Source organism: Echeneis naucrates, chromosome 22 (genome assembly GCF_900963305.1).
Source record: "Echeneis naucrates chromosome 22, fEcheNa1.1, whole genome shotgun sequence".
In the NCBI taxonomy this organism is placed as follows: Eukaryota; Metazoa; Chordata; class Actinopteri; order Carangiformes; family Echeneidae; genus Echeneis; species Echeneis naucrates.
The window spans coordinates 13,947,119-13,969,525 of NC_042532.1; the positions used below are offsets into that span (position 1 = coordinate 13,947,119).

Here is a 22,407-nt window from a genome sequence, read left to right on the forward strand (position 1 = left end):
GCGCATGTTGTCTATCGATCGCAGCACAGCCTCCCACCCAACGTTTGTTAACCATTGAAGTCAGCAGGCTGCCGAGCTAAAAATAGTCCCACGCAGTTTGAAATGACAAAGTGGAGATCGATAATGTTCCTGAGGATGGATGACATGAATCTTGTTCTCCGTGTGTCCTGCCCACACTGTTTAAAAAATAAGATTCAAAAACGAAGACGGATCTGTTGCCCCCAGATGTCCCATAAGAGCCAATATGGGGGCGAAAAGAAAACAGAGCTATAAAGACACCCCCCTGTAGAGATGGAAGTTCTTTAGTAGCCTGTTGTACAGCCACGTCCATAATGAGGTATTTTAACTACAGCCTCTTTTGTTTCATCAGTTTTATTCAGTTTTGGCAACACATTTTCCTCCCACAACTATGGCAAGGTGACTAAGTTTCCTGGGAGCATTTCCAATCTCAGCATAGTAAACCGAAAGGCACATTTCTGGACATCTCAAAGGGCCTTGCACTCTTACTCTGACTCTGTCTGAGGTTCTCTCTCGCTCTGTCGGTCTCTGCACTCCTTTGGCTGTCTATGGCTGAAGTGCTCTTTCGTTTGGTACCTATTCATTTTCCGTCTCTTTGGTCTGTGCTGGTATGAACCCATTCAGCTTGCTGCGATCCATCACATACTGCGACAGGTTTGTCAGACTGATGTTTCCCTCTTTACTTTCTCCATTTTCTTCATGTGGCACTCCGTCTTCCTCTTCTTCCTCTTCCTCCGTCCTCTCCTCCCCCAACATTGCACCGCTGCCGTTTATGCCTAGGCTTGCCTGTCGAACATCTTCAGGAATGTTCCTCCGAAGCTCACGGTTCTTGGTACGCCTGGCTAACTTGGTGAGGGATCCGAATCTCAAGTTAAAGAGATTCTCTTCTGAAGACGATGCTGTCTGCTGCGTCTGCACACTCTCCTGATGGTCATATAGCTCGCAGGCCCCCCTCAGCCTCAGATTGTTCAGTTTAGTGTCGATACTTTCCTGGGATGAAGTCTTGAAACGGCCGGCATCCAGGCTGGCAAACATGGCCCGCTTTTCTGGAGACAGCATGTCAAGGGAGTGAGCACGCTGCTCCAGGCCGAGCTGGCGGCGCTCCATGCTGCGGATGGTGGCGGCCCGCTGGAGCTTGTCATGGATTTCAACACTCAAACGCCGCCGTGTTTCACGGAACTCTGCTCGTACGTTTGCCTTCCACTCAGCTGCGTGAGCTTTAAACTCTCCAACCTGGACAACAGAGCAATAGAGAAGTGGGGAGGAAAGGATTAGGGACATTTGGTACAGTTCACAGAAGAAACTGCTCATTACAAGTCAGGAAAATGACTTTAACACAGAGGAACAATTATGGACAAGAATAGAATTTTGCCAACCTAATCCTTGATACAATTATGGACATTTCCAGATTTAAACAATGTGATGGCTTTTCAAATGTAAAAATAGGGTTCCTGTACAAATGGATTTATAAGAACTACATCTTCAACACCTAAAACAAAATTGCTACCCGTCACCGATGTTACTGACATGGTCAAAGTAGCAATTAATGTGCAAAGTAAGAGAGCAGACAGAAAGGACAAGAGAAGTAGCAGCTGAGTGACCTTTAATGTTCTGCCTCTGTAATGTAATACTAGGAGGCGTAATTGAATAAACCCCACCTCCTCTTTGGTCTTCTTCGACAGCACTCGAAGCCAGTCTGAAATCATGCTGAGAACGGCCGCAAAGTACGCCAAACCCACCAAGATCCAGAACCACACCAGCGGCTTGTACCACTGCATGTAGTCGATTGTCCGGTTTCCACCTGTAGTTGAAGTAAAGATGCAGGTTTGGTTGAAAAATTGGCTCGAAATGTTACTGAAGTTCAGCAGAATTTACATCACGGAACAAAAGTAGCTCTACCTGCCACGTAGTCTCCAATTCCTACTGTGGTGAGAGTGATCACTACAAAGTAGATGGCATCCAGTGTGGTCCAGCCCTCGATGTATTTGAAGATGACAGCTGGGATAGTGACAAACACAATGCAGCCAGCCAGGATGAACAGGATGGTGGATGTCACTCTGATCTTAGTCTGACTGATCTGCTTGTGTTTTTGCTGGAAAAAAAAGCACAAGCTGTTAGAGTTGAGCCAGAATTCATGTAAGAGTGTTCAGAAAGCACTGTGTGTCCAAGGAAACACAACTCAGATCTCTGAACAAAGTGGGCAGAGACGAATACAAAATAAACGAGCTAGTTTAAGTTTTTCAATAATACTTGACCTTGCTGAGCTTTTCCACTGTTGCAATGCCCACATTCCATACGATAAAATAAAGGCAATGAAACACACAAATTAAGAAAGACTATAACAATGAAATGCGATATTTGTAACTCACCCTGAATATCTTCTCAACTCTCAAGATACTTTTCACAAAGATGGTCCCCAGCTGGTCTCCAATCCCCGCCAACAGAAAGCCAAAGAGAGGAATGCCAAATATGGCATAAAGAATGCAAAAGATTTTCCCGCCTTCCGTGCTTGGAGCTATGTTTCCATAACCTGTTGGAAGCAACGAGGGAAAAACGGGGGAAGAAACATGATATTAAGGACACAAAACAATTGGTCGGACTATTAAGAGTAAGACGAGAAGCAGAAGAAGACAATCAAGACTCTTCTGCAACATAATCAACTGAAGTGCTTATGTAATACCTTGTAGTTCCTGGAGGTAAATAAGCTCCAAGAGAGACAATAATTAGGTTCCCCTCTGGGAAAATTGCATTAATTACAGCCCTACAGTGACAGCAACACAGAGAAGGAGCCAGGAAGACAGGACACATATTGTACTGTTAATCACCTCATCCCACTTCAGCCGCAACTCTGTGACCACAATATTTGCATAACCTGAACTTTCACTCATGTTGTTAAGTTCTGTAGTATTCTCACACTAAGAAAAGTTGTGTTGTTGATATTTCACATAGATTGGACATTTATTTGATCGAATTTCCGTCTGCATATTTATATGTCTGTTCTTGTATCGTAATGTCTCATGTTTCATATTGATATCTGTCAGCCAGACAACAGTAACTTTATGTTGTTCCAAGAATCTCAAACAAGGTAGAACGAGTAGAAAGTTAAATGCCTCAGGCTTGATGTTCAAATTACACTTGCTGAATGGGACTTTACTGTGACTGGTTGCACTTGATCAAACGCAATCTAAAAAAAAAAAATTGAAGAAATAAGTAGAACAATCAGAAGCAGTTTTACATGTTGTGAAGCCATATTGTCTCTGTCGGCAGTGATTGTAATGTAGATGGCCTGTTAAATTATATACTGCTTTGCCTCATTGGGTAGCAGCTCATATGGGCAAAAAGGATTTGTGAAAGTCACCTGAGGGCAAAATTAGGAAGGAATCATTTACGCAATTTACATTTAGATTTGCAATGACAAAACATCTTTGTTAAACTGATCTGATCTAAAAAGCTTAAATATTTCGAAAAATGAATTATTGGCTGTTAGTTTTGCATATAAAAGTGTAATATTTTGGTAAAACAGTAATGATGTAAAATAGCTTCTTTTTTTTACACGAGATCGTGAGATATCATGTAAAATATATAAATGAAATTCTGCTTAAAAACTAAAAACACTTTGCATTCCATCTCATACACTTCACTTTGTTAAATTTCACTGAACTGGGATGCGAATCGTACTTTTAATCTGAGCAGTAGCAGATATAAGCTAATTTGCAGTATTTCACAGGTACCTATGGTTGTGATGACAGTTCCAGCAAAGAAGAAGGCGCTGCCCAGGTCCCACTGACTGGAGCTATTAGACGTGTCTGCAATAGGTCTCACTCCTGCACACACAGCATCTATGGCATGCTGGAAAGAGAATAATGCATAAATTACAGAGACAAACTGCAACCGGTATTTTAACCTGAGATATCCAGGTGAATGTAATCTTAACAGCAAAGCCACCTAATTTGCATTTTCCCCGTAAGATTCTTAGAACTACATGATGCAGAGTTCTGATTGTCTACTAACACAACAAACACACAACATGTCATTTGTTGATTTAATTATAGAAAATCCTGATGGTGTGAAGTGAATGAGCACATTAGCCCACCTCTGGCCAATGTTTGTGTCTTTCTGTGAACATGTGTCCCTGATGGCTCTTTGTGTGTGCATATGTGACCTGTGCCGCTAAATAAATAACACTGAGCTGATGTCGCTACCTGATGAACACGACAAGAGAAGGAGTAGGAAAATGTGTTTCGAAGTCCCTGAAAGACGGGGGATGGGACTGAAAGACAGATGGAGAGTTGAATCATTCCTATTTGATGTCATAATACTTTAATGACATAGGAAGCGGAGCTAAGTGGATTGAGTTAGAATTAATTCAATCAGTGCGATATTATTGTACCTCACAGTGGAATTTTACCATAATAACGTGATCATATTGTGCTTCTGTTTCAAAAGCTTTCAGAGCAAATATTTTCATGAAATCTTTAGGTAAAAAAAAACAAAAAACAAAAAGCTGTGTACTGAACTTTGATTATGCTCTTTCCTTTGCATGTTTACTGGGCACATTGCTGATTTTTCTGGACCTCTTTGTAAGTTTATTTTGAAAAATGCTATATTCATTTATGATGTTATATTATTATTATTTTAATATTAATAGCGTATCCTTCATGAGCCTTTAAAATTTTAAATGATCAAGTAATTCATTTTTGAGAGAATACAAAACCTCAGGGAGGTCAGAAAAAATAAGCATAACATGGAATTGCACAATTCAACGTTACAGGGGGTCCCAGTCCTGAAATTCAGAACCGCTTTGCCAGAGCATCAATTTTGTATTTATTAAAAAAAAAACAAAAAAAACATTTTCTGCAATAATTTTTTTCATTAACTATAATAACACCAGTAACTATCAAAAGATCTGTTCAAATTATTCAGTGTCTGGCAGTGAGTTGTTTCTCTTTTTTGTGCAATTCCTATTTTGTTTTAAAACACACACCAAATAAAGAGACTCTGAGATGCAGCATGCCTTCATCCTTTTTCAGTTTCAACCATAAAAAAAAAAAAAAAAAAAAAAAAAAACACGCAGCTTTCCTTTACTCCAGCTTGTTTAGTGTCTGGGAAACACTAAAATGTCACAATGTTCTGCATTTAATGCACCATTATTCTCATTAATCCCCTTCTGTGCTCCATTATGCAGCCATGAAATGCTGATCTGCAATCTTGTTTTCTGTCTAAACTCTCTGCTTAAAGTCATTTTACAAGAAATGCACTCGTTTTGTTATCTGTGTAGAAATGTATAGTTTGAATTTTCTTCAGAAACGCAATAAGCTTCATTCTTACTGACATGAAAGTCATATTGTGAGGAATGTATTTTCATAAGAAACAGCTTCACGGCATTTACAAACATTCCTCATAGGATATCATCTACACAGCAAACCCCCCAATCCCTCCATCCATGCAAGCTGTTAGTGAGATGCACGTCCATGTAATAAAATATGTATCAATTCTCCTGACATACATTTCAAACCAGACAGCGTGCAAGACCACTTCAACACACATCGCTCCATATGGCTACTCATAATCTTTCCTGTGATTACCTCAGCTCCATCAGCACATCTCCTCTAACGAGAAGTATTTCTCCACCGAAATTTAGCCAATTAGAGTAATGCCATTTCATAGACACATCATCTTTATTGGGGTAATATCAAAGCGGTAATTATATAATAAACCCCAAATAACCTAATTCTGAACTCAAGGGAGAGCTATAAATAGCCTCACAATGAATCTGAATATTTTATGAGGATATCTATTTTTGGCTCGTCCTTTTCACAGCCAAGCTCATGCTGCATTAAAGATGTGGAAAATCCTCCATTGGCACGTGCACTTTTGAGGCACGAGGGTGATAACTTAGATATGTGGTGCAGGGTGTTAATTAGGGCGACAAATTGTGCTTCGATTTCACACATCCTGCTGTGTCTCTCGAGGAGATTCGGCACACCGATAATCGTACACGTATCTAGTCACCAGCTAGCTCTTCACTAATGTGTTTTCAGTTCTCTACTGCGGATTCATTAGAGAGCACATGGACACACTGCAGATCAGTGTAGTCCCTGACCACCTTGAATGCACAAGGAGCAGAGCAAGTGGAAATGCGCAAATCAACAACAAATTCGCACAAAACAGAGCTTAACATAAAACATAAAATCATGGTAAAATAACGTGAGTAAATGCTGTTATATTTCACTACTTTAAATCATCTAAAAGAACATTTTCGATGCATGAGGTCTATAAGAGCTGTACGTTGTTTTCTTTTGCAGCATTTTCATTAATTGTTGAAAAAGAAAATAATCGTTTCGATTTTGAAAAGCCTTTAATAGTTCTCACAAACAACCATAAATCTATCAAATGAAACTGCCTAAACATCATATCATTTGTTGGTTTGGTTATGCGACATGATATACTCTTACTGGAGGTATCTCAGTATGCACAAGTTTAAATGTAGGTAAGTGGATTGTCGGTAAATTAGGCTGTGCTGGTGTCATTAACAGCAAGGCTTCACTTCTAGTACCACAGTGTGACTCATCCCAACAGAGCGGGGAACGCCAATTAAGGCTGCCGTCTCTGCTGGCGCACAGTAGGTAGGTGGAAAGCACAGACACTGAAGCAGACAAGAGGAGGTCAACAGACACATCAAGTCAGCACATGCTGTGGAGCGAACCCCAACAAGTGCCAATGTATCGTCTCCTTCCGTCTCACGCACCCACACAGGCTGTTTATACACACACACACACACACACACACAAGTTTCCTGAGGTTGCCATTTTCCTGTCAACTCCTTTGCCAAATAGTTTGACGACAGTGAGTCACCACTGCTGTGTCCCCACAGAGATTTGTCAGCTGAGTGACAGGCTTGACACGGCATGGACAGACCGATAACGGATCCTGTTAGAGGAGCAGACAGACTCTTTGATGGAGTGCTTGAGAAGCAGCATGTCCCAAAGGCCTTTTCTTGAAACACCAGAAAAGGAATGCCAGCATGAGCTTCAAACATGGCTTGATATTATGCCTTTTTTAAGGTTCGAGTGCCATCATAAATCCATCAAGCACTGAATTGGCAGCACTTCTTCTGATCTAAAGAAAAGTTTGGCCTTTTAGAAAAAACAGGTATCTGTTATGTATATCTAGGACTAAACCACTAAGCCAAATTTATACAAATGTATACCCAGAAAAGCCTTTCGAGACTAGAAAATAGATTATGTGACTTTTGGATATAGCTAGGCTAATAGTTTCTCCTTGTATCGAGTCATCACACTAAGTTAATTTGTTGCTTTAATTTAACAGCGACTCTACGCTCCACTCTCTACGAAAACAAAATTCAGGAAAATTTCAAAAAATAGCTCTTTTAATAAATTCAGTTAGTCAGTTGTAATCAAGTTCAGGGAAATTGAGAAAAGACAAAAAATTACCTTTCTTTCAGCTCCTTGTGTGACATGCTGTGACGCATTATTTCATGTATAAATCTGATCATTTGTTCAGCCAGCAGCCTTTTTTATGATGTGGCTGCTGCCACTAGTGCTGCTGCTTGGGAGGTTTGTGACTGCTGACCTGTGCAATGAATAATTGATTCCCTCCAGACCCCGGAACGCCAGGCTAAAGGTTTTTATTTCCATATCTCCCCGTAGGACACACTGTCATTGATTTGTTTTTTTACAAGCGTATGATATCTTTTTGTTGCTCAGAGGTTAAGGGAAGGAGCAGTGGGAAGGAGAAAAGGATGTTTGTTAAATGAATATATGTGGGTGTGGAGGAGGGACAGACAGATAGGCAGTCTAATATCCACCGGAGCAGTGTTGAAGACACTAACATCAAATGGAGCCATTCTAGTGGAAAGTAGAGCACACCAAATGCCGTGTGGTTGGTTCTCTCTTTTGGGTTTTTTCAAACTTGTGACAATGGAAGGGTCCACCATGGCACTAACACAGATATAACACAGGCCTTTTCTCTTCTCACGCCACATGATGAAACATAGAATGCACATTATACCAAAATGCTCTTCTGGTATCTGCATCATAGAGTATGTTTTGATTTACTTTGACTATGACTATCGTATGGAGTTATGTGTCATTTCTGTGGGATACTTCCGATGTCTATCTTGGTAAAAGGGATCTCACATTTGCTTGTTTGACCTTTTGTTACCAACTATTATTCTCCAGGCACGATAGCCGCCCACATTCACACACATTGTCCATCTGTTTTTGGTTGTTTGGTGTTTTGTTTTGTTTTTTTGCAGTTTTGAACATCTTCTGACTCTCCAAAAGAGAGCTTGGCTGATCTTCACAAATCAAACTCTCCACTCAGCCAACTACGTGACAACTCATCTCAAATCATTTTCAAATCTTGCTTCCAGTTGTGCATGTCAGCTTGATGCAGTGACCTTAGATCGGGCCCCATAATTCTGGGTGTGATATCACAGAGCACTGGGACGCATCATCAGTCCATATAATAAAGCAACTGACACTGTAAAAGGGCATTATAAAATGCACAGTTAAACTGATACGATTTTTTTGTCGATGCTTCAGGTCAGCTTAACTCAAACTGTATGTCACGGTGTGAAAGGTTGTCAGGTTTTATAGATGTTCAGATGGCGCAGATCTGTCACTAATTGATTCATTTATATGCTTCTCATGATTCACTGATGGAGCTTCATTTGCAATTTTATGCAGCAGGATCACTCAGATCCTCAAATCTTCCTGAAATTATTTGTGTTATCATAGTAGAATCACCACTCAGTTTGATAGAGAACATGACTGAACTGGGCTTCAAATGCTCCAGTCAAGACAACTCTGCTGTTGTGGCTGTGAGCAACTTTCCTTTTTAAAACTGTGTGGGCGTCATTAAAGCCTCACGCTGGAATTTCATAAACTCATTATTGAGAGTATATGGCCTTCAGCAACAAGTTACTCATGAAAGCTATTTCTCAAAACACATTTTATTCTCAGTCGTACTTTTGTTTACTACCATTATGATATTGTTTCCGCACAAAGTGAAAATACAACCTAATCAGTTTTCAGTTCTTACTCAAAGCAACTCAGTTTTCAGTCAAAAGGTCATACTGGCTGACCTCATTATCAAAGGTACCTCTACATAACGTCCTGTAACATAAAACTCTATGCACTATGCAGTGTATATGCCAACAGAGGAAAAGTGTCACTAATAATCATGAGCACCTCCGTGGTAAGCAGCCCTGAAGGTATTAATGTGCTTTCCACAAAAGGATGGACCTGCCTCTAAGTCCTCTCATGACATTTACCCATCAACTGCCACCAGCCAAGGGACAGTCGGGGGTGTATTCTCTGATGGTGCCTTAGACTCTGCATGATCCATTAATTTACTTGTCAAGTCTGCATGAAGAAAACTACTGAAAATGCTATTGAAAATGAGCATTGTTATTGCTATGACAACACAGCTTTATTAAAAGAATCGCTGGTTGCCTTCCACTTAGGAAGAGGACAGACTGTACTTCTTACCTCCACCCACTTGCATAGGTGCCAACTCCACCAAATAAAAGAGATAATAATGACAGTTTAAAGTAATTGGGTCTGACTAACATTTCTAAAACTTGCTGCACATACTCTGACAACGAGAGCAACAGGTACTGCAACTTCTTTGAAACACATTTAGAAGTGATGCTCGTTCTCCCAGAAACGGGTTACCTGAGCAGTCAGGTTAGAAACGAGAGCATAATGATAATCTAACGAGATAATGTTAAGGTGTCACCGACAGCTAATTGTGCCAGTGTCGATATTTACACAGTGTGTAATGATGCCTGAAGACAAACGTACAAATGTATGAGCAGAAGTCAAGTAACCAGTGCAGAGAATTTATGTATGAAAGTTCATTCTTGATCTAGGGAATGTCAAAATCATCTTAACATGAAGGCTAGATTTTTGTTTTCTTTTAATTGCATCTGAATATCTTCAATGAATGAATTACATAAACTAATGATAGTCAATGCAAATCATCAGCTCTGAAGCCGTCCACTGTGTCAAAAAATATTTTATTCAGTATTAACATAAATATATGCTATATTCCCATTAAAACAAGGGGTACATGGTGTTACACCAGCATGTTTTGTCTGCACGTGAGCAGCTCTTCTGAATGTAGCAGCAGTTGGGAGTTTGCGATTAAAGGCTTAATTTGCTGAAGGACAATGTGGAGATGAAATGAAGTAGCATCCAACCCTTTCAAGCTCACGTGGTTAGTTAATGAAACCAGAATTAATTACCCTGAGAACCCCTAATTACCCCCCGATAGCAATCACCATTTCGAGAATTGTCGCTTTAAAGGTCAGCTCTCTGACTTCCTTCTTTTCATCTGTTGATCAGATTAAATGACACAGTATTATACATGAGATCTTTTTCATTTAATTTTCCTTATCTTCCTATCCCCTTACACACTAATCTGCTGCCGATGAATAGATACAACAAATGTCCGGGTCTGTCTGTCTGATGGAGAAAACGAAAAATACTCTAATTAAACTCTGTGAAACATTTTCAGGCACTTACCTTGATGAGCGCCTCCAGCTCATCAGGACGAACGCAGGGGTGTTTCTCCAGGAATGAAGCCTTCTCCAGGGTGATGCTGTTCTTCTGGATGCTCTCAAACGGCATCTCCAGTGCCCTGAATGCCAGACCCCCGCAGATCAGGTACAGAACAACCACAATGAACACCGCGAGCACCGTCTTCCACTTCATCACCGAGTGGAGGGCTGAGCCATCACAGCTGGTGTCCATGCTCGCCACCACGCTGGCAGAGCGGGAGGAGATTGACAGGCGTGGCAGCGGACAATGACCGTTGGCCTTTGGATCACAGCCCATTGGGTTCTGCATGGTGGCAACACTGGCCTGGACAAGGCTGGACTTCACCGTGCCTGGCTGGGCCTTTTTGGGAGGGACCAAGTTGGTCTGGACCGCCACTAGATAAGAGTTAAGGGAAGAAAAAACTGAATGAATCTATGTTTTGATTACCTTTGTTTTGAAAATCAGTACAGGGACTTTGATACCAGTTTTCAGATAAATTCACTGTGAGAGAAAAATATGCTGTCAGAAAAATGAGAAATACTCCTCTGAGATCTCAAGTCTTAGAAGTGAGTTTTAAAAAATTAAACAGGCACTTTGACCCTTTTTTAGAATTTCTGTTTGTCCTTTGTCCTCATCTGTGATAATCAACCTGTTAAAAATAAGACATGTTTAATTTACACATGCATGAGTTTTGGGTGTAATATTGCCCCATATCTTAAAGCTTTCCTGTGGTTTAATTTTCAAATTAAGTAGCACATCCCGTGTGATGCATTAAAAAACTATTTCTATGTTTCTACAAGGCAGATGAAGATTCTGTCTACAGTATCGAAAGTTATCCATCCAGAGTATTTGTTCTGGTTTTTACACATAAAAGCCTACTAATTACTACTATTACTACTAATTTCATATTCTACATGAAAAAAACCTGGAAGAAAATCCTGCATATAAGAACATTTACAATAAGGAAAAGTGAGGATAAATATTTTAATTGTTAATAGGAACAAAACGTGTATCCAACCTTTATATTATTGTTAGGGCCTGGCGGAAATTGACTTAATCTCTTTGCCAGGGAGCAGGATTGAATTTTTCTAATAGACTATCAGAAAGGGGTAAGTGCCACTTTCAGTCACTGGCCGATGGGGATTATACTAAATGCCTGCACAGTGGAGTAGGTCAACCATGAGGCAAGCAGCACCAAAGAGAAAGTCCAATTTAGATTTCTTTAATGTATATCAGACACTGTGCAAGCTTCTCAGTGGCCTTCATCCCTAATGCCCCAACCTTGCTTGGACAGGAGAAGAGAGTCATGGGCGGAGCCTGCTGGCTATACTGATGCGAGTTTTGAAGGAAGGACTGAGAAATGCATTTGTTTAAGGTTATCACTTAGACCATATGCTTAACAAATTGTTTCCACTGTGAAGCCATAAAGATAAGTGGCTGCAATAATGGATCGATGGCAGGATGGACAGGCATGGATGGATTCTCGTCTTACTATATTTGATGGTATTGATCATTGTGCTAATGCTTTCCTTTGCTCCTAAAACCCACCTTAATCATCACGACTGAAAAAATAACACCAACGCAAAACTAAACTCTCCCAAACTACGAGACAATGGCTCAACCTTTAACCAGGCACTTAAACTTGTGATTGCCACCAAGGCTGAAAGACCACATGCATACAATAAGCTCTCTATTATCAAACCACACAAGCATAACACAACATGGCCACACACAAACACACATGCTCAGCAGTGATGAGTAAAGGACGTCCAGGAAGTGTTTTTCTCTGTTCCAAAGGATATGAATCTTGTTAGTAAATCCCTGTGTCATGAGTCAATAACAGCGAAGTGATGTCACGAGCTTAGGGAGGGTGCAAAACTGCTGCTTTCAATTTACAGTATATGTCCTTTAAGGGTGGTGGCTGGCTATTTTTAGAACATGAGACAAACCGGTGAGTGATGAAGCAGCAAAAAGATGCAGTCATTTTGATGGATTTGGGAGAAAATCTATCAATGGATGAATTGCAAACTGGATCAAATCCATCCACCAACCTGTCCGCTAGTCCACTATGGCATTAATTGCTTTTTTGTCTCATCCTGAGAGTGAATAAATTAGATTACGGGCAGAAGGGTGGAACCATGTACAGTTTCTCACATTTTGTGATTAAAACCACTTGTAAGAGAAGATTTCTATCACCTACATTTTAAACCATATGTGCAAAACAAGGCTAGGGTGATCATAATTTGGTCAGTTTTTCCAGATTTCTGAGGCCGTGTGCAGATTCAAATCCTTTTCAAACCACTGAAGCAGTTTCACATTGATTTTAGCCAATTAAATAAGGCCTGAGTGGAAAGCAGTTTCATCTGATACTATCTGATAGTGTCTCTCTCAGCATCCACTCTCTGCATCTGTTGTCTGGATTTAGCAGAGGAAATGTTCACTGGTGACTCAGGTCAGACCGGTGAATGAGACTTTGCTCAATTCAGCCACAGAAAGAATGAGGGGAAATAGGTGATTATTTCCACACAGTTTGAGATTAATGTTCAGACTGTTAGCTTTATACAATGAGACAACACGTGTTACAAAATTATCATTTGAGTCAAATTTTGGGCTGGCATCAGGTCGTGTTCTTAGTCCCTGTGGCATTGGGCAGGTTGCAGGTGTTTAACTCACCAGCTGAGCCACAAATACTAGCATTAAGAAAAAAATTATAACATAAGAGATCGCCAACTTCCGGTTTAAAAATGAATTCAAAATCAAACCTTCAGAGAGGAAGTTGCAGAAAGAAGTCCTTCAGTTCAATTGAGCCACTAAAGTATATCCTGAAAAGCATTATGAGTATACATTAAGTTGCACGGAAGAGAAATGCGAAGCATGTTTGCCTTTCAATACGAACCTGCTTCTTATAGAACAACTTTGCATGCTATTATTTTGACAACGTTTCCGGTCTCAGACTGACTTCTTTCTGGTGAATTGACATCGCTGTCCCCCAGCAGCGTTGCCGTGCACAGCTGAGCATACGGAGGATGGAGAATAAAGACTGGGCGAGTCCCAGCCGCTTTTGTGTCATGATAAGGTCCATTTTGCATTACTGAAATGTAAAGATATGAGGCCATTCATGGTGAAATTGAAAATATAACTTGTGAAAAATTGTGCAAAGCTGGCGAGAACTGATCCACGATAAGGCTTGATGTGAATTATCGTCTCCTGTGTCCTCCACGAGGTGTTATGGAGGATAAAAGCCTATGATTAAATAACACATTACTAAGGTTATTTGGTAATAAGACAGCTGGATTTACCAACCTTGTTCGGGGTCCCAGTTAACTTGCTTTCTTGGGTTTTCTATTGGAAATTTCATCTCGGATTTTGTTCCCAACCAACACGCAAGGGAAAAAAATGAAAAAAAAAAAAAAAAAAAAAAAAAAGCCAAATCACGACAAATTCTTCTCAGACATCTTCATGTCATCTTTTCGCGGATGTGGGTAGAATAAAATGAACAGAGAAACAAAAGCGTCGCACAGCCACTGCATTGTCTGTTTCTGCTGTTGGCCCCCCCACACCTTTTTCCTCTCCACCTCGCCTGGACGCGTGGTGATCGTCTGACAGGATGAGATACTTGTAAGACCTTTCACTGGGCAGCTGCAACGCTCAGATGACAAAACCACGGCTCATCTCACTGACAGACACACGCTGACCACCGGCCCGGTCCACAAACACAAACCGATGTGTCCAGAGAAGCAACTTTACGCACGCGTTTTTCCGCCGGCAGCAAGAACAACGGGAGAGGATGCTCTCCTCCCTTTCATTCCCAGAGCGCACTACTCCACCTGCCTTCACTGTAGTGAGCTGAAAGACATTCACATCGAGGTCCTTCGTAACGCATTTTGTTTCACACGCTGATGAATACTCACTCTTGTAGTTTTCCTCCACACCAGGATTATCCTCTCATCGTTTGGCAGCCGGCGACTGAGCACATGGCGCGGGGCGGGGAGTCGGAGATGTACCCCCAAATCAGCGGCAGACCAAAACCATTACATCATTCACATTCATGGGAAATGGTGCATTATTTATGAAGTTCAACAGCTAACCATAAGCCACCTCAAATATCCAACCAGAATCTATCAATTGTGAGCTTAATGAAATGATTGGGAGGGATCCCCGAATGGATTGAATTGTTAAACTGTTAGAGGAAATGATAGAAATAAAAGGGCTATTGTTTTGGTTTTAGGATGATTATGTGGTTAACACCTCTTACATGAAAATCTCCAGCTTATATGTATCACAGGACCATACTTTTGTGATTGCATGTTTTTGTCCCTCCAACCTTATTTAATATTAGTTGAATTAGTTTTCTACAGTTTTCCATTAATTTCAGTTGGCCGGCTGACCTGTTAGCAAATTTTTGGGCCTCCAACATAATAGGTTCATTTGTTATTATTATGGACCTTAGTATTCACAACAAATGATACATATGACTACAAAATACAAGGTCCATTATAAATATTACATTACAAATGTAAATTTAACTATCTCAGCTTGTTATTTTCCTGTAACCAAGAAAATCTAACCATCTATTGCAAAAAAGACACAAATTTGAAATGTTGGAAAATGTAGGAATAATTAGGAAATAGGACCAAAAGTTTTTATTGCTAAAAGACAGACTGCATCTGCATTTAAATCACTGCATTAGTGAGGTTAAACACTCTGTTTTAAGCATAAACATTAAATAATAAAAAAAAAAAAGCTCTTTTTGTTCTGATTATGAAGTTAATGTCATTCAACATAATGGGGAGCGAAGCATTAATACATCAGTTTGCATGAAGTAGTGTAGCGTTGTAAATAAACCATGAGGTGGTCGTTGCTGTTCAAATGTCACATTTTGCTTGTCACGCTGCTATTAAGTTATTTACGATCCTTTCTGGAAAATGACGTGAGGGGTTAAAAGGTCTATCAAACAATACAAGGAACATGGCAGAGTTAACAATATGCTGCTGATAACATGTTCTCATGAGTAACTATTTTTTTTTTTAAGTAGGACTTTGTATGTGTTGTGCCCTGTGTTTTGCTACATCGGTTGCTTTTTCACACTGATACAATACTGTAAAGAAACCCATACATTTTTTTGATTTTTTTATCGCAACACACTAGCATAAATTCTCCAATAAATATGATGGCCTAACCGCCATCTTGTGAAAACATGAAAACAACAAAAACACCACCATCTGGAACACAATGTGTTCTGTTCAGCCGTACAATTTTCTGTCCACTGGGACTGGAGTGAGGGAGTTTGAGGTGAAGACTTGCCGCATATATGGATGTAAATAAAGGAGTTGGAAGAAGATGAAGAAGCGAGCGACAAAATAAAAAGGATAATTAATCTCTAAATATGACATAAATGATTGCACAATTTTTGTCTTCCACTTATTTTTTGGTCTGACTTTGTCAGCCACATTGCAGCTATAAAATCAGGATTTGACGTAGTCTCCTTTAAGTTTTTATCAAAACCCTTACTTTGCCACAGTGACAAGTCAAAATATATGTTTTTAAAATGGATTTTCATTGGTGAGAATTACATACATTTGAGGATCAAACACAAGTGACGAATTGTAAAGTCTGTAGAACTCATTAGAGGAGAAATGTAGCAACTACAATTTCCAACTTCTAATGACAACATAGATCTTAATATCTCCTCACACAGAAAAGAAATTCGAATCAGCCAGTTCAGCAATGTCTCAGTCAATCATGCCACAAATTTACCATTTCAGGTGTCTGAGAGAACTGTTAAATTTCTAGAAGCACTTTTGTTTCCTCTTCTTATGAGTATCCACATAATCAGATAGATCGTTCGATACTTTATTAATCCTGAAGGAAATTTAAGACTACAGCACCGTTGGGAAGTCCTTGGAACTAAATTCATTGCAGATAAAAGTGGGTTTTCTGTGTAAGCCTGTTTTTATTTGCCGGGAACAGGAGCTGTGGTGCACATGCCACTGCATTTTATGACTGTTTAGGACAATATAGGCAGGCCTTTCCTGCAATTTATGGGCTTCACACTGGCTCCGCTTGCACCAACAGTGACTCTAAAAATACAATGTCCACACCAAGAAATCATCCAATGTTAATACACAAATATTCACGTGGAATTTTAAGAAATACTGTTTTTATGTCTTTCTGCTGCTTTGTAGTATATTTTCTGTGGGCAGCTTGGGTCCAGCTTGGATCTGTGATCTCCATTTTGGATTTGGATATTAAGAGAAATATGTCTTTCTATTGTTTAGCTGATATCTTATATAGTTATCACTGTTGTATTGTGTTGCTGAAGGCTTTTTTGTCATGCTCCTGTTGGTATCAGGGGTGTCTTTGTCCATGGGTATGGCAGTCTGCTGTAGTGGGCGTGTCTTTCCTTACGCATGAGCGTCATGACGAAACCTATCATAGCAACCAGCATGGTGACGGGGAAGCTTTCTCTGCTTATCAGCTAGGACGGGGCTCTTACCATCACGTTACTTTAGTATATTACAGAGCTAAAATGTGTAGGCACAGGCTCGCTTTCTGTCCCCGAGCTCTGCAGTGTCTGTTCCGGAATATTTCTGAGCAAAATGGGATACGCTGAGGACGCAATTATCATGGACTCGAGAGCAGGTATGTAAATACTGTTAGCATTAGCTAGCTGCTGGGCTAGTTAATCAGCAGAGGGAATCTAATTCAATTTGTGCTTATCCAGCTATCTAAAGATGAACTCATGCTGACGCTCGAGTTTCTTTGGACAATGGTCAGTCACTTACAGACACTGCTTTTAATGTATTAAAAGTAGAATACAAAGCCAAGTTAGCTTGTCAGTTAATGTTAGATTATTTTGGTTCTGCACGGTGAGGACGACGTTTGAGCTATTTTTGCCCTGTACGTCTGAAAGTAGTGCATTGCTCCTTGTGATTGTAAACCCAAAATATACCAACAATAAACAAGAACATCGAGAAAAAGTATGATTAATAACGCGTCTATCCTTGTTATTTTTAGGCAGTGTATCATCAGGACTGGGGTGCAGCAGTGGCATGAGAGGACAGACCTTGAAAAGCAGCCGTAAGTGTTAATAAGCACTCATAAGTAACATTTCTTCTTATTTTTTTTTTTATCAATTTCTAAGGTATATTTTTGCAAGCCAAGTTGTTTTCTTCCTTGTGTTTTTAGCTTTCTACCCTCGCTCCTCCAGCAATTTGACACAATCCATCATTCGAGACCACATGGTTTCTCATTACAAAAAGGTTTACTCAGCTAAAGGTGAGCCACACGATGGGTATGCATCTTGATCTCTATTGTGAAATCCCACATTAATTCACATCCTGTGTATATGTTGAGGTTTGTATATCAGTTGTGTAATAATCACATCAAAATGAATCCTTTACCTAAACCTCTTATAACATTAACATGTTACTTTTTCTCTTTTCCACAGCTGCTATTGATACCTCAGTACCCAAAAGCATGACACATTCTGTAAAGTGTAAGTAAAAATAGTCTGAGAAATTGAAAGATGAATTCAATTAAAATAAATTACATAAAAATTAAATTAAAAGCATTTGTTTAGCCTTAGTTGAAATGCAGATGCTCCTTGTTTGGAGGGGCTGAATCTTTTTAGTTATTTTTACAATCACAATGGAGTTGGGTATAAATGCTTTGCAGGTGTCTATACTAAACCACCAACTAGGTAGCCTTTGATGTCAGAATCAAACACCAACAATTTTCCTGCCTTATTACAGTAGCGTTCTGTGATTCAGGAAGGCATTCACCACAGCACAGGAAAAAAACAGTTGTCGTACTGACAGTAGCCTCAATAAGAACCAATACAATACACCTAGTCGTCACATCTGAGTACAGCATGAAACTCATTCTCATCTCTAATGGCAGCAGTCATTTTAATCTTATTACTATGCTATCCTGACTCTCTCATGCCACACAATTAAGGGTTAAAGTCTTTGCTGATTCTCTAGGGGCAGCCCAAAGCTGTTCCTGGAAATGCAATGAATAACAAGGTTAGTTAAGAAGATGCAGGAATGACATTAATGCAAATCACAGCATGTATCGTATACGGCACACAGCATCGTCAGAAATTGCATTAATTAATGATAGTTAAACAGTACAGAGTACTGTCCTCTGCACGTATTCAGTGTTTCATACCTGATTACAGACAATGATCAGATCAGGAAGGATCGCTTGAAGAAAGGGGGTCGTCCACAGTCAGCCCATTCTCTCTCACAGAGCAATAGCAGAGCCTCCTCCTCCGCCCAGGTAAGACATACAGATAATCTTTGCCTCGTGTAATATTAATGTCTCTGTCAAAAAAATACCTAGAGGAGAAAACTGGACAGTTACATGCAAAACTTTTAATGCAAAGTTGATCCATTATTGAAACCTTAATATATATGAATATATTATGTGTAACTGTATACAATGGTTGTCTTTTCAGAGTGGATTATCTGCGCAGTACGATGGCAGCCCATACCTTTGTTCAAGGAGTTCAATGGTCTCCAGCCCAAGGTTCAGCACCTCCTTTCATGCTAAGGAGACAGTTTATCAGTCATCTAAAGCCGACCATTCTCATCACACTCGCCCAGCATCAGAAATAAAATACAGAAGCCCAGCTTTGCATAGAAAGCAATCAGCGTGCTCGCTAACATTTTTTGGGGATCAGAATTGCTACAAGACTTTCCAGGACCCTGTCAGGAAGACATATAGTGGAGACTTGCTACAGAAACACTCAAAGCACTTTACCCAAGATAAACCTTTCACCCCTAAGACCTTGATATCCGATAAGAATTCATACTTGGCAAAATATCGCTACTACAGAGCACCACGAAGAAAACCTACTCAGGACTGCACCAACTTGAAACAGGAAACATATTACAGAAGGTATTGAAAATCACCTCAGTGAGTCTCAACAATTCAGTCAGCATATGCATCAGAATTTTAAGATATCTTTTAATTTTTTATTTATTTATGCAGCACAAAAACCAAGGAATGCACGCAGGAATCTGATGAACCACTTCAGGTAATTTTGGGGATTACATTTCATTATTTATTCATTTTTAAAATGTCTCATACCCATCAATGTAATATCTGTAGGCTGCCTACTTGTGGCTCAAAGTCATTAATATATGTGTTGTTTATATTTCTTTAAAACCATAAGTAGTGAATTTAAAGGGTAGCTAAAGTATGTCGCTGATCATGAGAAAGCCTCAACAATATGGAATATATGCATATTTTTTGTTTTGCAGGGATTTATTACAGACCATGAGCAGTCTGAGGATGAGTTTAATGGCACATATTTCTCAGCATCTAGACAGCGAAGTTGGGTAAACAAGAGCAAAGACCATTACCTCTTTGCCTCTTTGTCCAGGTAAAATGGTGAATTGGAAATAGTATAGTATCTTTATTTTTTTGTTTTGTTTTGGGTTTTTTTTTTTTTCAATGTTATTATGTCTCATCCAGCCAACACTTGAATTGAAAGCAACTGGACTTAGATTTGTCTAAGAAGATGTTTTGCCTCTTATCCAAGGTGCTTCATCAGTTCTCAACGCATCGGACTGACTGGTCCTCACTAAACTGACGAATGATGTGAAATACGTGATGTCTCATGTATTTCTGTGTGGAGCTCTAAAAGAATGAACAATTCTCTTCTTTTAGGGTATCACCAGAGGATGGAAAATCTCCTATTATGAAGAATGTATCTGCAGAGTAAGATGCCTTTGATGATGTCTAATGCCTCTGCCCCTGGTAATCACTCAATATTTGAAAAAAATTATACATCCTCTAAGAAATAAATTACTCTCATTATTTCCTCAACAGGGAAGAAGAGTTAATGTACCTCGAATTTATTTCTGCAGTAACAGAGGATATCTTGGCCAGAGGGCACATCTCTAACAGGTGAGTTGACATTTATATTCCTTATGTCAACACATGTACACATAATTTTCTACATTAAAACAACAGTTAATGCCGGTTATAAACTCCTGAGTTATTACTGTGGTATAAGTATCCATGTCCTCTCTAAGGGTCCTAGACCGGGTGATAAAACGCCATATTGAGATGAATCAGCATCAGCTAGATGAGGTGAGTATATAACTTAATACTGAATCCCAAAAATGGATTAGTAATTTGTTTTTACAGATGAGTTTATCCCTTGAAATAAAAAATTGAGGTAATTAAACCTCGCCCAATGTCAGCCGGGATAAGCGGAAGAAGATGTTAAACTCCTTCTCATGTATCTGATTGCTTTGTTTGTTTTAGGGTAAAATGCGCCACCTTCTGGATGTGCTGCGCAAAGAATTTGAAGAGGAAACCAACTCTTGCACCTCCAGAACAGAACTTGAAAAAAAGGAGGATGATCCCCTGAATTCACTCCTATCAGATCTGGAATCAGGGGAGCAACAGGTCAAGACCAAAAAAGACCATAACCTGTTTCCATATGCATCACTGATTAAAGACTGTAACTCACCATTTCACACTGATACCTTATCAGTGTCTACTCCACTGTGTTCTCCTGAAAGTACTGCCTCAAATGAAAAAGACAAGGAGAGTGACAATGAGGAAAAGTACACTGGTTCTCCTTGGCTCAGTGAGCACGTCATAAATAATACAGAAATCAGTGAGGAGGACTTCCTAAATTCTCAGATAGGCACAACTGCAACACATGCAGAAGTCAGCTATGAAAACCATGAACACACAACAGTAGCTTGTGATGAAACATTTCATCACGACCAAGGCGAGGCCAGCTACACTGAGCAATCTAAAGATCTTGAGAATCTAGGAATAAGTTTGTCACAGTCACTTCATGTGTCTGTTAATCAGCAACATGAAAATACAGCTGCCTCTGTCAGTGATGATGAGTTCTGAGTTTTGCTATTTTCAGGGTATGATTTATTACCAGATGAGTGCTGACCAGGGAGAAATGTAATATTTGAATTTGCTGAAAGTATAGTTTGAACATGGAAACACTGGTTGCATTTCTATGTTTTACAAAAACTACTATTACAGTATTGTAGTCTTATTTTAAATCTTTTTATCTTTTTTTACATTTTTATTTTTACCTTTTAGATATATATATATATATTTATATATATATATATATATATATATATTTACAGTTGCACAATCAAAATTTCACAGAAGCAAAGAAAGTTCTGCAAGTAAATCAGAACCGTGAATCTGGTTTGAGCTATTTTTAAATGGACACAAATTTAAGCCATAGTTGTTGATGGCAATCCTAAGTAATTCTCCAAACATCTTTAAAAGTTTCGCCCCAGGATAATCAGTGTTGTTTGAAAAGGTAGTAATGCACTGATGTCAGATATATAGAAGTAGTGTTTTTCTTTGGTTTGAATTTGTGCTCAGTGAGTCTTAAGAATGATGTAGCTGCTATTTGGTAGTAAGATGCTTTTGCAAATAAACTTAAAATTGTATGTTTGACTTCACACATGCTTCTGACATGTAGTTACTAGAAGCTTATGTGTCTTTACAATCCTGATAAATGTTCTGCTCCTCTGATTCTCCAATACTTTTTATGTTTAGTAAAAAAAAAAAAAAGTGGTAATTCAGCCAGCAGCAAGCACACACTGCCATTTAGTCTGTTTAATTATCACATTGGGGGCTTTTGTTGTTTCATGAAGGTGGGGGGGGTCTTTACTCCCAACAGTGTGTTTGTGATTACAGCTGTCGGTCAGTGTAAAAGGTAAAAAGACAGGTCAGCGGCCAGCAGCTCCAGGCAGCTGTCCCATTTCTGGCATTTTCACCGCTCGGCATTCCAGCTGTCTGATGTCATACCTCAGAA

General features: G+C 39.5%; 2 protein-coding genes across 2 annotated transcripts; one reads left to right on the forward strand and one right to left on the reverse strand.

Annotated features, from left to right (window-relative positions):
- Positions 1 to 594: 594 nt before the first annotated feature.
- On the reverse strand, positions 595 to 13,944 carry kcnk10b (potassium channel, subfamily K, member 10b). The gene is made up of 7 exons (XM_029494332.1): positions 13,890 to 13,944; positions 10,572 to 10,981; positions 3,750 to 3,867; positions 2,388 to 2,548; positions 1,918 to 2,110; positions 1,677 to 1,819; positions 595 to 1,251 (listed from the first exon to the last, which is right to left on the reverse strand). Exons 1-7 carry the CDS (start codon positions 13,942 to 13,944, stop codon positions 595 to 597), a joined length of 1,737 nt encoding a protein of 578 aa, XP_029350192.1.
- Positions 13,945 to 17,049: 3,105 nt separating this feature from the next.
- On the forward strand, positions 17,050 to 21,679 carry spata7 (spermatogenesis associated 7). Its single transcript, XM_029494234.1, has 12 exons — positions 17,050 to 17,228; positions 17,604 to 17,666; positions 17,775 to 17,864; positions 18,037 to 18,084; positions 18,769 to 18,869; positions 19,048 to 19,490; positions 19,584 to 19,629; positions 19,856 to 19,977; positions 20,265 to 20,315; positions 20,427 to 20,504; positions 20,633 to 20,690; positions 20,868 to 21,679. The coding sequence occupies exons 1-12, from the start codon at positions 17,186 to 17,188 to the stop codon at positions 21,471 to 21,473; spliced, it is 1,749 nt and encodes a 582-aa protein (XP_029350094.1). The 5' UTR covers positions 17,050 to 17,185; the 3' UTR covers positions 21,474 to 21,679.
- The last annotated feature ends 728 nt before the right edge of the window (positions 21,680 to 22,407 follow it).